General features: G+C 38.7%; 1 protein-coding gene across 1 annotated transcript in view; it reads left to right on the top strand.

Annotated features, from left to right (window-relative positions):
• SEL1L (SEL1L adaptor subunit of ERAD E3 ubiquitin ligase) overlaps positions 1-16,581 on the top strand; it is a 51,746-nt gene extending 35,165 nt beyond the window's left edge. Inside the window, exons 14-21 of the mRNA XM_045451774.1 lie at positions 1,128-1,190; positions 2,477-2,564; positions 2,890-3,038; positions 3,804-3,969; positions 4,534-4,608; positions 5,777-5,949; positions 10,112-10,240; positions 12,307-16,581. Coding sequence (XP_045307730.1) covers positions 1,128-1,190; positions 2,477-2,564; positions 2,890-3,038; positions 3,804-3,969; positions 4,534-4,608; positions 5,777-5,949; positions 10,112-10,240; positions 12,307-12,516 — 1,053 coding nt within the window. The 3' untranslated portion in view covers positions 12,517-16,581. The remainder of the gene's footprint in view (positions 1-1,127; positions 1,191-2,476; positions 2,565-2,889; positions 3,039-3,803; positions 3,970-4,533; positions 4,609-5,776; positions 5,950-10,111; positions 10,241-12,306) is intronic.
• The last annotated feature ends 826 nt before the right edge of the window (positions 16,582-17,407 follow it).

Genomic DNA, 17,407 nt, shown 5'->3' with positions numbered 1-17,407 from the left:
GGCGTGGATAGAGAAGACCAAATTATTGAATATTAAGCCTCTGTTTCAATTTCATTGAGAAGTTTCCTGATTAAGGAAATACTGATTTTAGTAATGCAATTGAAAGTCATATAATCTACCCTATTTGTATTGCAATCTGAGGCTTAAAACTTACACAACTAGGTACTTTCAATAATCTTAAATACATAATTTAGACTTTCTTTGGCCCAGAGAAAACTACATATGAATTTTTAAGACCCCGTATGCCTCCAGTGTGTGTACTTATCTCCTTGCCAACTACATGTTACTTTAGTTCTAAATGTCAGTTGAGTATTTCCCAAAGGAGTGCTGTGACACTTTTTAAAAGATGCCTCTGTCCCTATTAGTTTAGATTGAATTTTAGATTTTTCTCTTGCAGGTCTCAAAACAGTGATTATCTTTGTTCTGTGAGACTCCAGTAACCTTTAGCATATCTTTGCCACCTGATCCCAGTGTTGCTTTTTACCTGGTTGTTGACTTGACACCATAGCATCTTCCTTCTTTATTGGGGAGGGTGATTACCAATGAAAAACTACAAAAAAAGTGATATACTTTTTGGGATGCCTGGGTGGTTCATTTGGTTAAGCGTCCTACTTGTGCTCAGGTTGTGATCTCACAGTTCATGAGTTCAAGCCCCGCATCAGACTCTGTGCTGACAGATCAGAGCCTGGAGCCTGCTTCGGATTCTGTGTCTCCCTCTCTCTCTGCCCCTCCCCCACTTGCGCTTTGTCTCTCAAAAATTAACAAACATTTAAAAAAACAAAATAAAATACTACCTATTAAAAAAAGTGTTTAAAAAAGTGACCTACTTTTAGTTTAATAAAAAAGAAACACATTAGTCATGTTTTCTATCATAACTCATGGAACAGATGGTCATAAGTCACCAAAATTTAATTCTAGATAAATTTACTATTTGTTCTTTTTCCGCAAATTATTGACCCCCAAATCTCTAAAAGTCAGCATTACATTTAGCCTGATGGGAAGGAGAATTTTGAATTGAAAAATGCAGTGACATTTTTTGAATATGTTTGTAAATTATTTCTTTTGCAGTCATTTATTCTTGCCTAGTTTCTTAATGAATCCATTCACTCTTTTTTCTCGGTTTGCAGGGCAACCCAGTCGGTCAGAGTGGACTCGGAATGGCTTACCTCTACGGGAGAGGAGTTCAAGTTGTAAGTTTTCAGTGTAACATTCTGACTTAAACAAGCAGTCAGCTGGTGAGTTGGAGAAATATAACTAGCTTCCAGCCTGGGTGAAATCCTTTCTTTATAACCAGAGCTGAACCTTTTCCTATTCTCTGACTTTGGCTGCTTACCACCCTTCACCCCGCACCTGCCATATGACTGCCTTCTTCGAATAGCTCTGTCTCTGGCACCTTTTCTAAAGGTGTGAAGCTGCTTCTCATTCTTCTGTCTATGCTGTCTACTCTCCAAGACTTAAGCTTCTCCCTCTCTACTTCTTCACTCAAGGCTAAGAAAATGCTTGTCCCTCCCATTTAGGAGAAAAGCTTTCTGTTCTATTCTTTGCTCTTCTCTTCTCTCCAGTCCTTCACTGCAAAGCCAGGTTTCTCCAAAAAATGAACTGTATTAGTGGCTACCACTCACTCATTAGCTCTTAGAGTTAGGCTTCTGCCTCAAGTAACTGCCCTATGCAGATCACCAGTAACCTCCTAAGGGTCAACACCTGTTGACTTTTTGCCTTGAACCCTTTCCTCCCTGGAATTCTGCAAGTTCTCTTGCTTTTCCTAAGCCATTGCTTCTTCTTATTCTCTACTACTTCCTCATGGTTGCCCCTGGATTCTCAATGCTGTCCTCTTCTCTTCACTTTATGAACCCTCCAAGTAGTATGTTTTTAATTGGGCCTGAAACTAAGCATTAGGTTTAAGATTCTAATCTGTAGGTGTTCCCTAGCACAGAAATCAGTGTAGCATGGTCTCATTTTGATTCTTTTTAGTCATTTAGGACACTAAAGTTCAGTAGTGATCTTTTAGTTTCTCTCTGTGGATATGTAGGGTATTTGAAATCTAATAATCATATGGGGCTTGATAAGTTACACAGGAAAAGAATGAATAAAGAGAATAATTTTCCTTATTTAAGGAAATTAGAAAAATTAAGGTTTAGAAAAGATTTGTTGGTTAATAGGAAAGATTGTTTCTTAAGTCCTGATCTTGTGTTTCACTGGTGATGTGTATGCTTTCTGAGAGTGAACACAGCAAATTGTTTCACAAAAACTCTTACTTGCTTTTCTTTAGTCTTAAATATTTAAGTCCCTCTGTGACTTAAAGTAGACTACCCTCTGTATGTTATGAAAACTTAGAAGGTAGTCTTTTTAATGGCTCTTTGAGAATATCCTGTATGTGTTTTGTTGACTCTTTTTAATAAATGAATCTCCTAACTTCTAAGTATATCAAACTTTTGAGCTTTCTTATCATGTGATCATGTGACCTCTTTTCCTACAGAATTATGATCTGGCACTAAAGTATTTCCAGAAAGCTGCTGAACAAGGCTGGGTGGACGGGCAGCTGCAGCTTGGCTCTATGTACTACAGTAAGTAATACTGGAATTAAATGCTTCATCCACCAACATCGAAATTGCCTATTTTCCATCAGATACCACTTTGATGTGGAAACGAGAGCTGTCGCATTCGGGCTGATTAATGTTCTCCCATTTCAGTAATTTGTGCATCTTGTTTTTCATGGTAAATTAGGTTCATCTGTATTAATATACAAATCTGTATTGTTAAGGTTCCCATCTTTCCTGAGTAAGAATTCTGAGTTTCATTTGATTTTACTCATTATATAAGGCTGCTCTCATGCTTCAGTTAAATCTTATTTAAAACTATTTCTGACCTTTCATGTGATTTTCCTTACAGATGGCATTGGCGTCAAGAGGGATTATAAACAGGCCTTGAAGTATTTTAACTTAGCTTCTCAGGGAGGCCACATCTTGGCTTTCTATAACCTAGCACAGATGCATGCCAGCGGCACAGGTGTGATGCGATCATGTCACACGGCAGTGGAGGTAAGGGCTGTTCTACCAGCTCGTACACAGGAACTTCATTTTCCCAGGAGGAAAGTCTATCGTTTTAATTCTCGTTTTCTTTGCATGATTTCTTCTACAGTAGAAAGAGATTCGACCTAATAGCTTGGATACACTGAGGGAAGACACTGAGGGCCTGTGTGTCACCCTCATGCTTATTTGTTTCATTTGTACGTTTGTAAGGACAGTGGGTGTTGTCTGCAGTCTCTCTAGCACCTCCTAGACAGTATCTGAGCACCACGAGGTCTGTGTCGAATGAATGTTGCAAAAGGCAATGCTGATGTCTTCTAAATGGAACTTTTCCTCTTTGGCTCTCTCATAACTGGCACTGCAGAGTGGCATTTGCTAAATGCTTAGCACAGTTTCTAAACCTCTCTGTGTTTCAGTTCCCTCAGTTGTAAAATGGGCCCATTAATAAGACTTATTTCATAGAGTGTCCCCCATGAACCTCGTGGGAGCTGTAAGGGAGTTTCTGTACGTACTGTACATAAAGCACAAGAACAGTGCCTGGTGGGGGTAATGGTATATAATTGTTTACTATTATTTTTATAAACCTGCTCTAAAGGCTAACTGAAAGCTTCAAGTAAATATCCCAGACTTTTATATATATTTAATAAAGTTGCCAGAGATTCAAAGAGGTAGCTTAATAATCACTTGTAGCCAAAGTGAAAAATGATATTCTGGCATACGTTCCTTGTTTTGTTACTGGTTTTTTGTTTTTTTTTTTTTTTTCCCCTGTTCTCACAGTTGTTTAAGAATGTGTGTGAACGAGGCCGGTGGTCGGAGAGGCTAATGACTGCCTATAACAGCTATAAAGATGGCGACTACAACGCCGCGGTGATCCAGTACCTCCTGCTGGCCGAACAAGGCTATGAAGTGGCACAGAGCAACGCAGCCTTCATTCTCGATCAGAGTAAGGTTCACTTTCATTCTGCCTTGGGTTTAGACTGTGAAGGCTCACATCAGGTAGCTCGTTTTTGTTTTAAAGAGAAAAGCCACAAAGAAACTTCTTTATTGTTGTAAGTAGACCTTAACATCGCATGTGCTGGAGTACTTTACCTCAGCTCCCTAAGCCATCAAAGTTAGTTTTGCAATTAGCGTTGATGTAGAAATCAGTTTGCCATTCTTCACAAAATTAACTGCTTTCAGTAAACACATTTTTCAAAATACAGCAGATAGAAGAACCTCATTTTTCCAGTGGTCTGTAGATCCCTAGAAGTGGCTCCATGGTTACTGTCCGATTAGTTCTGTGGATAAAACACGTTGCAGAAAGTAGTGTTGTCCTGCTTACAGTGATTCTTTTGAACTCGGTATTTCCTTCTAATACTTGTTTAATTTCAGTACAATACTTTGGTCATTTAATACTTGTTATATCCCAGTTATGCTCCACATATCCACCCTAGCTTGTAAATGAAGCCTAAAAGTCTAGTGCCTTTCCTTAAATGCCTAAGTTGTATTTATTTCATCTTCCCTGTAGGAGAAGCAACCATTGTAGGTGAGAATGAAACTTACCCCAGAGCTTTGCTGCATTGGAACAGGGCTGCCTCCCAAGGTGAGTAGCCCACTCATTCTAGGGCAAGAGTTTCACCCAGGGATCTTTCTGTACTGTTTTTGTTTTGTTTTTGAATCTCCCGTAAAAACTAAATAATGTCATTCATCAATATACTAACTGTTGCTTAAGTTGGATCGTGATTTATCTATTCTTAAAACGGAAGTTCTAGTCACAGGGTTTCTAAATTATTGAATTGTGATTGGTCATTTATATCACGTTATGGTTTACTCTTTGATTTTTTGTTTGAAGCCAGTTATATTGCATAAAATGAGAATCACATGGAATATATAATAAAATATTAGTCTAAAACCCAAAAAGATTTTAACCTTTCCCCATCTTTTTTTGTTTGACTATTTTATTCTCACACATACTCCTCTCAACAGTGCCTGGCTATCCCTTCTTCAAACCTAAACAATGGTCCAGTTGAATTACTTTAAAATGTAAATGGCAGAATATTACTCAGCTATCAAAAAGAATGAAATCTGGCCATTTGCAGTGGCATAGATGGAGCTAGAATGTATTAAGCTAAGCAAAATAAGCCAACCAGAGAAAGATAAATACCATATGATTTCACTCGTATGTGGAATTTAAGAAATAAAACAGATGAATTTATGGGAAGAGGGGGACAAAGAGAAGAGAAGGAAACAAGCCACAAGAGACTCTTGGCGATAGAGAACAAACTGAGGGTTGATGGAGGCAGGTAGGTGGGAGATGGGCTAGATGGGTGATGGGCATTAAGGAGGGCACTTGTTATGATGAGCACTGGGTGTTGTATATGATGAATCACTGAATTCTGCTCCTGAAACCAACATTGTACTGTATGTTAACTAACTAGAATTTAAATTAAAAAAAAAAAAAAAGGAAAAGAAAGTATAAATGGTATGATAGACTAGAATATGCTCATTTGAAGAGTACTGTTGTGACATGGGGAGTACCACCCACCTTGTTATACCTCTCCCTGTTGCAGAACCTGCTTCAGAAGAGCAATACCTCTAGTTTCAATCTTTATTGAATTTATAGCTTGGCTGAAGGATTTGTTATAAAGTTTACATACTACCAATTAAAATTGTGTTTTATGTAAGCATGTTAACAGGAGGAGAAACAACACTTTGGGCCATTTTAAACGCACTTTATTTACTGGCAGTTTTGCATTTAATTTTTGTTTAAGGCTATACGGTGGCTAGAATTAAGCTTGGAGACTATCATTTCTATGGATTTGGCACTGACGTAGACTACGAGACTGCGTTCATTCATTATCGTCTGGCATCCGAGCAGCAACACAGCGCACAAGCCATGTTTAATCTGGGGTATATGCACGAGAAAGGACTGGGCATTAAACAGGTGAGGCTGGCTTCAAAACAAATGTTAGAATGATGTAATTGTGATTTGGGGGAAACGTCTGCATTTATTTCTAGAAAATAGGCTTTCTTTCGGAATGTGCTCCGATTTTAGGTACTAAGTTATGAGGCAGTTTTGTAATATTTCAGAAGCCCGCCCTTGCACCTCTCCTGTCGTCAGACATACGCATGTTGCTGTCACATGCACACTGCTTTATGTACGATAAGCCAAAAGCAGAGTCGTGGAAATGGAAATATGGTGCTGCCTCGATTAGCAACTCCTTGTTTGAGAAACTATCTGTCCATCTTCAGCCAAATTCTGTTCTTTGTAAAGTATTTTGAAATGAAGTAAGATGTTTGCTACTGACAAACGTATTTCTGACTCTTATACCTTCCTAATGGAGTCTAACATTCTTTAGAGCCATGGTCTTAACTTTTTGCCTATATGCCCTTAAGAGAATTTTGAAAAACTGTGTTTTGTCCTGCACATTTTTATTTATTTTAATTTTTTTTTTTTTGTTTTTAAATTAGGGTGAGCTCAAACAGGGGTAGAGGGGCAGAGGGAGAGAGAGAGAAAATCCCAAGCAGGCTCCACACTGAGTGTGGAGACCAACGCAGGGCTCGATCCCATGACCCTGGGATCATGATCTGAACCAAAATCAAGAGTAGGACACTCAACTGACTGAGCCACCCAGGCACCCCTCTCCTGCACGTATTTAATTTGACATTTAAAATTTTTCATCATAAGCTTCAGAAGGTCTGAGTTCTACCTATTTTAAGCATCAACCCTTTTTTTTAAATAAAATGACTAAGTTACTCCAAATACCAAAACGTTGATACCCTCATCATTAATTTTTTAAAAAACACAGCAAATTTATTAAATAAAATTGTGTCTTTTCCTTTTCTTCCTGAATTCATATTTTCAAGTCATTGTTTTCATAGATTTGCATGTAAATGTAATGTTTTTAATGCTTAGATATTTTACTGATCAATCATACTTACCTGAAACAAAGTATGTAAATTCAAATTTTGAATTTTATTTCCTATGATTATAGGTTCTAAGTGTTAAGAAAAATTCATAAGATACTAGCCATAGTTGGTTAATTATCAATACAATATTGAACAAATCAACATAATACTATGAATTTCACTAAAATTTTACTTTCTGTGATAATATTAAAAATGCATTTTTTGGGGCGCCTGGGTGGCGCAGTCGGTTAAGCGCCCGACTTCAGCCAGGTCACGATCTCGCGGCCCGTGAGTTCGAGCCCCGCGTCAGGCTCTGGGCTGATGGCTCAGAGCCTGGAGCCTGTTTCCAATTCTGTGTCTCCCTCTCTCTCTGCCCCTCCCCCGTTCATGCTCTGTCTCTCTCTGTCCCAAAAATAAATAAACGTTGAAAAAAAAATTTAAAAAAAAAAAAAAAAATGCATTTTTTAATGAGTTGAATGGAGCATCTTTTAAAAATTAGTTTAAGTATCATTGAGTAAATTTAGCATTAATTTCCTTTTTTTTTTTTTTTTTTTTAAGTTTATTTTGAGAGTGTGAGAGAGTGTGAATGGGGTAGGGGCAGAGAGAGAGAACCCCAAGCAGGCTCCATGCCATCAGCACAAAGCCCAACACAGGGCTCGATCACAAGAGTTGGACACTTAATCAACTGAGCCATCCAGGCGCCCTTCATTTTATAAATGTATGGCTGGAACCTTGTTCACATAAACAAGTATATGGGAATTGGGGAGAATTTTATTATAGCAAGGTCACTTAGTTCTTTAAACTGCTTTCGAGTTGCTTGCTGTTTTCCTTCAGGCTGCTACACAGAATACCATAGGGTGGCTTAAATAATAGAATTTCTCACAGTTCTGGAGGCTGATTAGTTGAAGTTCAGGGTGGCAGCAGGTTTGGTGTCTGGCGAGGAGGCCCTGTTTCCTGGTCAGAGACACTGTCCTCTGGCTTTTGTCCTCATCTGAGCAACGAGCAGGAGAGAAGCAGCAAGTACTTAGGGATTCTTTAAGGATGCTCATCTCATTCATGAAAGCTCTACCCCTTTAACCTCATCTAATCCTAATAACCTCTCAAAGACCTCACTTCCTAATCCCAACCATCACATGAGGGAGAATAGAGTTTCCACATAGAAATTTAGCAAGAGGATGGGACACATTTAGTCTATAACATATGCCAAAAATCAGAGTGATCTGTCACTGACACTTTGGTTAGGTCCCCCTTCAATCTTGTTGGAAACTGGAGACTTGGAAAGGATACATTTATTTATTCCCTTGTCACTGGAGTCATGCATTTTCTAGTTTCTGTGGAGAATGCTGAAAGGCTTTACCTAGGTTTATCAGATAACTAATTATATTCCTCTTCATCACTGAGACACTTTGTTGACCTAATGTGCTTAAGGGCAAGTTACTCATTTTCATTTTGCTAATGCACCATTTTTTGTCAAAATGCCTTTTATTTTACCACATTTGAATATGTATTTTAATCCCAATATGTAAATTTTCATATTTACATTTATGTTACTATTAGATACTTGAACATAGTTTTATCAAGACTCTGGAACTGCAGATGGAGTACATTCAGTTTGTGGAAGATCTCTGCCATGTTGACCAAGCTACCAGAGCCTCTCTTAATTGGCAGACCACTCAGCTAGGTCAGACTTTGCCTCCATCAGCAAGACTGACTTCATTTTTTTTAATTAAAATAAAATTAATGTGTGTTTGATGACTAATAAAGATTACACATAGTTGTGGTTGTTTTGGGATACACTTCATAATAATTTACTGAAAGCAATCAAAATTAAAGTGATAGAACTCTGACAGTCTGCTTTTATAATAGATTAGAAACCAAGAAAATTAATTAGTGTGCATTCTCATAATGTAATTTGCAATATAATGTTATATGTAGCTTATATAAATTCTTGTCAATAAAGACGATGATAAAGAGCATAGTATTCCTTTGATAAGAATGGGGAGGACAGAACTCAGGGATGCAGCTTTTAGGAATAATTAATCATGTGTAAAAAAAATGATTCCATTAGTTTCATTCCATGATTATCCATGATCATCTTTTCTTATTTTTTCCCAATTTTAAAAGAAGGAAACTTACATACTACTAAAAACTATCAATCCAGCATGTAGTACAGCTAGAAAAATATTAAAGATTAAATGAGGATTGGTGTTACACAGAGTAAATAATTCAGGATGTGATTGATAAGATTTAGTTACCCCTTTGAGTCATCCACACAAAAGTCTATGTTGTCACATAAAGTTTGATCCATGATCTTGAAGAATGTGGCAGTCCAGAAAAAAACTTGTTACCTTTTTTTGAACCAAAGACACTGACTCTACCAGTACTGTTGTTGGTTGGAAGGTGCCCTTCTTCACTAACGACACCCCCTAGGGACAGTATAGGGAAGAGCTGACAGTAACTGCTTACACTGAACTATGTGGGAAGGTCCTTTTTCATGTTTAGCCTTTCTTTCCCATGTCTCATGGAATTCTTGCCTTGGAGTTTGGTATCCTTTGACAGTAGTCAGGGCATGGAGAAAGGGACGTTGTTAAATGAAAATTTCACTGTGTCTCCCCATGCCATTCAACATTTATCTGAATGCAGAGCACTCGGTCTGGGCCCGGATTCATAATGACTCGTTTCACCCCTTACGGAAATATGTCTAAGGCAGGAAACCCAGCATGCAGGTCCCTTAACACTATCCATGCAAGTACCATTTGAAACATCTTGAGCATATTACCAGTTTGAGGATCACTGCTCCAAACTGAAACCTGAATTGCTTACACTGACTGAAGTTTTAAGAAACTTACTTAACTTGACCCAGAACTTGAGACTTCTAGGTTGCCCCCGGGAGTCTTCAGAGTGACAGTGTTATGCATACACAGCAAGTAGGATGTCAGACAGGAGGAGCAGGAGTTAAACCTTAACATTGTTCAGTTAGATTTTTCAAAATTAAGCCATTAGATGATTAAAGAAATATTACCCAATTAAAGGTGGGGTTTATCCTTTTAGGTAAGGGAAATTTTAAAATGAAAACTTGAAAGGTAAAGTCAATGCTCTGAATGCACAAACTGATATAATATGACTATATAAACTAAATAATATTATTTTACTTATTGTACCAAGAGATGAATTTTGGTTTATTTCCTGTATTATAGGATATTCACCTTGCAAAACGTTTTTATGACATGGCGGCCGAAGCCAGCCCAGACGCACAGGTACCAGTCTTCCTAGCACTATGCAAACTGGCTGTGGTGTATTTCTTGCAGTACATCCGGGAGACAAACGTAAGTGTTCCGTGGCTCTTTTAATTAAAATATAAGTGATACAAGCTGCTCGGTCCAGAAGTTTTTATTGGAAAAGTTCAGGGAGAAGGGAGGAGTGTCCTTCAGGGGTCTGGTGCTTTCCCTTCTGCCCCAGATGAAGGACCAGGAGATCGCATCAGCTGTGGTGTGAACATAGCCACAGAGCAGCATGTTTTCAGGAACCATTTGACAGTAGCTCCAGGTGCTAAAGCAGTTTCCACCGATGCAGGTGTTTTCTGGCTCAGAGAAAACCGAGACCAACCCTTGGCAATTTGAAGGAGTGGTTAACTAAATTCAGTAAACATTAAATCAGGTGACTGCCTGGCAGTGACTCAGACCAGACCCTTCAAAAGGGAGAAGGAGAACCTGAGAACTTGCCCAGGCTGTTGTACTTCAGATTGTGCTATTAGCAAGAAACATGTTAAAAACACGTGTCGAACTTTGTTCTCTAAAAATACCTTGAACTACTTTAAATAAGCTCATGGTGGAACCTAGACGAGAGGTGGGTTCCCCATTCCTTTCAAAACTGCTGACCTTATTTACCAGTATTTCTGTGTAGGTGCTCTTGGGTTCTCCAGTTTTACATTTTGTTACCTGTACTTCCTTATAATGGATTAAGTGGAACAGGATTTAACTCCGAAAGTCCTGAAATGTGTGCAGAAACAAGGGCTACAAAACTTGAATTTACTCCAGACCAGAACAGGATGATGTTTTAGTCTTTCATTAACATCTTTCAGAACAGGTTGATACACTGTTTCGCATTAGATTCCAGAAAGGGCTTTTCCTCCTGTGTGTTACGGGTGGAAAGGGTGATGTTCCTTTTCGCAGCCCTGTCTTGTGTATTGAGGTCCTCCCCGCATAGGGCTCCGAAGGACTGGAGGTGTTGGACTCCGTCCTCCTGGTTGCTTACACACTTGTAATGGCACCTTTAGAACTGCTTGGTGGCCTGAGCCAGATGCGCCGTACCCTCCACTAGTGGAAACAGTCTTTGTTCCTTTCACTGAAAAGCTAACAGTGTGGCAGCCTGCTGTTTTTCTCTCTAGGGGCTATTTCAGACCCTTGTCTCTCACAGTTTGTAAGACTAAGAACTGTTAGTTACAGACTAGGATTTAGTCACGCCTTATACCATACTAAGTGTATCCTATCTTTGTTGTTTTTTTAATACAGAAGTATAAAGAAAACAATAAATGCTCCATAAGCCTACCACCTAGATATTCCAACCAAAAGAAAAGAGTTACCAAGTATTGATGGTGAGAAAGTCAGTGCAGAAAAGACAAAAATCCCCTATCACAGGCCCCACCCCAGGAAACACAGTTAGTAGTTTCTTAGAATCTTTTTCGAGGAAAATTTAGCACCTGCATCTACAAATCTATATTATGGGGACCTTTTAAATATAATTTTAGTTAAATAAAAAGGATTATACCGCATGTTTACTTCCTTCATAGGTAAGTAGCAGTCAGGAAATTTCAGGAGTAACTTCTCTTAAGTGACACCTAAACAAAGTATTATGGACTAAGAACATAACTTTAAAGTTCAAGTTCAAAAGTGTTAAATATTTAGTGAAATCCTAGTTGAAAAGCATTAGTCATTCAGCTATTAAACACTTGAATTCCTGCCATCTCCAGCTAGATGAGGGAGGAAGTGAAATAACCCTGCTGTCATGAGAACAGGGCTGCCATCACTACAGATAGGTGACAAGTGCTGAGAGACTGATTGCCTCCCCGTGGCCTTCCATTGTCCCCAGTATTCCTTGCAAATCTTTTCTGTGAAAAGTGGTTGGAAATGCATGCATTCGATTACTGATGGAAAGGAAAGGAACCCAGCTAGACATTCTGTATCATCTACTGTCATGAAATAATAACTCAGTTCCTGAGACACATTATTTTTTGAATTCTTAAAGCCTTTTTATTTAAGCCATTGCAAAACATTCCTAAAACCAATTATTTTACTAAGTTCTGTATTCGTCTCTGATTTGTGATACAACTTTTTCCTGCTTCCTTCTCTGACATTTTAGTGATCGTAATGATTTTTATATTATTCTCATTAAGATTCGAGATCTGTTCACCCAGCTTGACATGGACCAGCTTTTGGGGCCTGAGTGGGACCTTTACCTCATGACCATCATCGCATTGCTGTTGGGAACAGTTATAGCTTACCGGCAGAGGCAGCACCAGGACATGCCTCTACCCAGGCCCCCAGGGCCACGGCCAGTGCCACCGCAGCAGGAGGGGCCACCAGAGCAGCAGCCACCACAGTAACAGCCACCGTGTCCAGCCTTGATCAGTGACAACCAAGGAAATTGTTTGCTGAGAACACTTGCATTTGATTTAGGACTTCGGATCAGTGGTCACCTCCTGGAAGAGGCACAAGGAAACATTGAATTCCTAAAGCTGCTTAGAATCTGATGCCTTTATTTTCAGGGATAAGTAACTCTTACCTAAACTGAGTTGAATGTTTGTTTCAGTGCCGTATGGAGTAACAACTCTCAGTGGCTTTCCCCCTCCCACCCCCCCATTTTTTTTTTTCCTGGAAACATGTGAGACGCAATGTCTGCTCTACCCAGCTGTCTTTCTTGGGTCCTTTTGGTCATTCTCTCAATGTGCATAAGTTCTTCTATCAGCCACCTTTAAGGTCTTGTGCATCAACACTAAAAACTGATCACTGTAAAAAGGAAAAACCAGTTAGTTGCAAGTTTAACCTTAACATGTTTGAAAGTCTGAAAATAGAACTTGCCTTTTAAGTAAAAAAAAAAAAAAAAAAAAAAAAGTCTTCAAAGTGTTTCAGAACTGCAATAACTGAGAAACTTTTACCAATCCACATGCAAGTATACGTATTCAACATATTATTTTAAAAGGGAAGGCTGGGAGGTTTCTTCTTACTGGTGATTGTCACACTGATACCTTACTTGTGTCCTTCAAAGACTGAAAGTCCTGTTAAAGAGTTTTATGTGAACTTCACTTTTCTGGAATGGAATAGATGAAACATTGTGAACTGACTCCTTGAGCTAACATGTGAATTTGTCCCACCTACTCGATGTAATTTGCTTGTTTGTTTTGAGTATACAGAGCCTTGATCCGGAAGCCAGAGGATGGACTAAGTGGGAGAAATTAGAACAATACTAAAGAACTCTGGGTGGGGTACCAAAATGATAGACACACTTTCCCGAAAGATGAAGCATTTGTTCCCAGGGTTTATTTTACTTTGCATTTTTTTATTGCAAAAGAACAGTTTGCACCCTCCTGAATTCTTTAAATTTGAAATATTATTGCCAAGATGTGGCATACAGTGACTACCATTATAAAACTAAAACTCTGAGAATCTAAGATGTATTAAACTCAGTGGTTGAGGAAAGCCAAAGCCTGTTTATACTGTTCAGGTAGATTTTTACTTCTGCAGTTTTATATTACAGCAGAAAGTCAACCACTTTGTTAGCTGTCCTATTCACCACCCTCCCACTGTTGACGTTAGGAAAATCAAGGCCATTATACTTCAGAGTCTGGTTAAATAGCGTGAAACACAACAACAAAGAAAACCGAGGATTTCACATACCATACAAATGAAGAAATTTAAACCGAATTTGTATTTCTTTTTACTATCAGATGGTGGTATTCACCAGCCTATGTCTAGTCTGAGACTACATTAGTATCTGAGCAGGCTTTCTATGCCTACTGACCTCAGTCTGTTTATATTAACCTTTGTACTCTTTCCGTAGTCCCTCATCTGCCAGAAAACTTGAAGAGTCTATTACCTGTAGAGTTGTAAGACTTTGGGTTTTGAGGTTGGGATTGTATTTAGAACTAGATTTAAGTAGTCTGTAATGAACACGAAGGCTTTAAATGTGAAGTTGTATGCTTTTCGTGTGTGTTTAGAGTATTCTGAGAAACCTGGTAAGCAAATTTTACACCCACGTAGTTGCTTCCAGATTTGAAGAGGTGGCCACAGAGGGAACCATATGTATAAATGCATATCTGAAAGGTAGGAAATGCCACCCTCAAAAACATCCCCTTGCTTTGGGCAGCTCTTAAATATTAAGACTTCTTTGATCTCTTACACAGAGAGAGAGAGATCTGAGTGCAGTTGGTACAATATGTTGGTGTCTTCACCACTGCGTCTTCTCACCCTTCAAAACTGTAATTCACGGTAGCAGCCACATTTCTTTTCGAAAGAACTGTTGTAATTTATTTAAATGCTTAAAAACCCCTCTAAGATGAGTAAACAACCGTTTGTTTCCTCTACCACCCACCTGATTTCTCCTTTAGCAGCATTTTTATCTCTAGCTTTACTTCCCTCCATTAGCACTCTGAGAAGACATTTCATAAAACAGTGTGCACTACCTAAATAAAGCCAGATGGGAAAGCGCGGTCTTGTTCTTCATGCAATAACAAACTTCCTGTTAGTTTACAACTACTCGCCATTTCCTTTTTATTACTAATATTATAACCCTTTTCTTGGCCTTTTCCCCCCGTCCTGCCAAACCCTTGAGTCATTTGCTACTGGAAATTTGAACGGTCTATTTAAAATAACTTAGTTCCTAGATGGCTTTGTGACTTCAGTCCTTAGGACTGTCTCAAAATACTCTGCTCCCTTTTTCTTTTCTGTTCACGGGACGTAATACCTAGGCAAGTAGGAACTGGGTTTGGTGTTTCTCCTAAAATAATGCTCAATACTTACCTAATCAAATGGCATCCATTTGAATAAAATGACAGTAACTAAAGCTAGTTAATGTCAGTGACATTAAACTAACTCCAGAATTCAGGAGTTTTAATGTTAGAACTTAGAGTTAGCAGATTGAGCACAGCTTCATTTCTCCATGGTAGCCTGTCTCCTGACCCCTTTAATAGCCTGTCTTCCTGCCATCAAAGGTGACGACAGTAGTACTCCACTTAGCTTATATTCTCCTGTGCGTGTGCTTTGTGGTTAGCCAACTGTTCCAGAGTTTTGAGACCATTCTTTTTCTTTTTTACATCACAGAGGTAGCATTGGTGTTTGGGGTTGTTTTGTTTTGTTTCTTTCTGTGGTTGAATTTTTTTGTTTCTGTTCTCTGAGTAAGGCTTATCTTATTTTTGGTTAATATTCAGTGTCACAGAAAAAGTAACTCCCCCCCCCTTTTTTTTTCAAAATTCATTATTTAGCACTGAAATGAGATTAACTTGGGAATCGTTTATCTTGATACTCTTGAGGATTTGTTACCCTTGTGCATATAAGGTTAATTTGTGAAAGTTTTACTGCTAAGCTGTTCTGTCTCTGTACCATTGGAAAGTTGTAGAAACTCTACCATGATCTGACCATGATCTGATGCTTTATTTAATTAAGGAGCTGCTGTTGCCTCCGGGAAACTTAAGTATTTTGTATAGGGTTTTTTTTTTTTTTTCTTGCTTCGTTTTTCCCTCTTTTCTTTGCTGCTCATATTTGTTCTTCAAACCGGTGTTTTGGAAGTGTGCATGCAAGCCTGTAAATGGAGACCACAGCTCTTCATGTGTGTAGCATGTGTATTACTGTCTAGCCCCGTCTGCAAAAAAAACTTCCCTCACAGAGGTTTGGACTAACATTTCACATGCACATTTCAAAACAGTGTCAGATAAACAGCCCCTTCACCTGCCAAGAAGAGCAGAATGGGCTACTTTTGCCCCGAGGACAGCCAGTATTTGTTCTGGAAGTGAGTTTAATACGTGTTGCACCACATTATGACTAGGAGAATGCAAGAAATAAAGCAAAAGAAAACGATTTTCATGAAAATCTTTTTCCTCAGTCATTGTCCTCCACTATAAATGAAAATGGAAAATTTTTGAACACCACACTGTCTGAGGCACTACCTGATTTTTAAATATGTGGCAGTCATTGAAAAGCAGCTAAATTTCTCTTGCCACTAGGTAGTTCAAGAAAACCTAAAATACCCCAAGTAAGAATGATTTGTGTTTTAAAATGACTGTTTGCACCAGCAAAACTCTGATTTTGTGTGCATGGGAAGGATGGCTTGGCTACGTGCAGGCAGTCCTCTTTACACGCACTGTTTTTCCTGTTTACAATGACAGACACGCTGACACTAGTCTCTTTGATTTAAAAAAAAAAATCATAGTGTCGATTCGATCAAGGTATAACCACTGTCAATACTTAGGAGAAGCTTAAAAAGACCATAAGCTGGCATTGGAAGGAACACCATGGTAGACTTTTTTGTAAATTTATTTTGTATTTAATTAAATACGGTATAAAGGCTGGTGAAGTGTAATATAATTGTGTAAACAAATCCTGTTAATAGAGAGATGTACAGATTCGTTTTGTACTGTATCTTGAAACTTGTGAAATAAAGACTCCACCTCTGGTTATCCTGTATGCTGTAATGTGCCATGACCACCTTTCCAGTCAGACTCTTTGTTTTTTGGGGTTTTTTTAACCTGAATGATTGTTTTTAATGGCCCTTTCTGGAATTTTAAAAGCTTCTGGGAACATTGATTTGGAGTAGTTTGAATCCATCTTTCATTTACTTTTAACTCCCTAAATTCAGATTTTTAAAAGTTGAATTTTGCCCTAGGGACAATATGAATATGTTAAGAAATGTTACTTTTTTTTTTTTTTTTTTTTTTTTACATTATAAAATCGCCACCATACTCTAGTTACCATCTGGCATTATATGAAATTATTACAGTGTTATTGGCTATGTCCCCTATGCTGGAGTTTACATCCTCATGACTTATTTATAACTGGAAGTTTTACCTATTTTGCCCTATTACCACTTTTTAAGTAACCTCTACTCCCATCATGGGGCTTGAACTCACTACCCTGAGATCAAGAGTCACATGCTCTACTGACACAGCCAGGTGCCCCCTCCATTACCACTTTTTTTTTTTTTTAATTTTTTTTTTCAACGTTTATTTATTTTTGGGACAGAGAGAGACAGAGCATGAACGGGGGAGGGGCAGAGAGAGAGGGAGACACAGAATCGGAAACAGGCTCCAGGCTCTGAGCCATCAGCCCAGAGCCTGACTCGGGCCTCGAACTCAACGGACCGCGAGATCGTGACCTGGCTGAAGTCGGACGCTTAACCGACTGCGCCACCCAGGCGCCCCTCCATTACCACTTTTTAAATCTCTGAGATCTTTGACCTGAACCAGCCTGTGATACATAGTGAAATGTATCTAAAGTGTATTTTAT

This window comes from Leopardus geoffroyi, chromosome B3, assembly GCF_018350155.1.
Source record: "Leopardus geoffroyi isolate Oge1 chromosome B3, O.geoffroyi_Oge1_pat1.0, whole genome shotgun sequence".
Classification (NCBI taxonomy): domain Eukaryota; kingdom Metazoa; phylum Chordata; class Mammalia; order Carnivora; family Felidae; genus Leopardus; species Leopardus geoffroyi.
The sequence above is the reverse complement of the archived record's forward strand: the minus strand, read 5'-3'. Positions and strand labels throughout refer to the sequence as shown.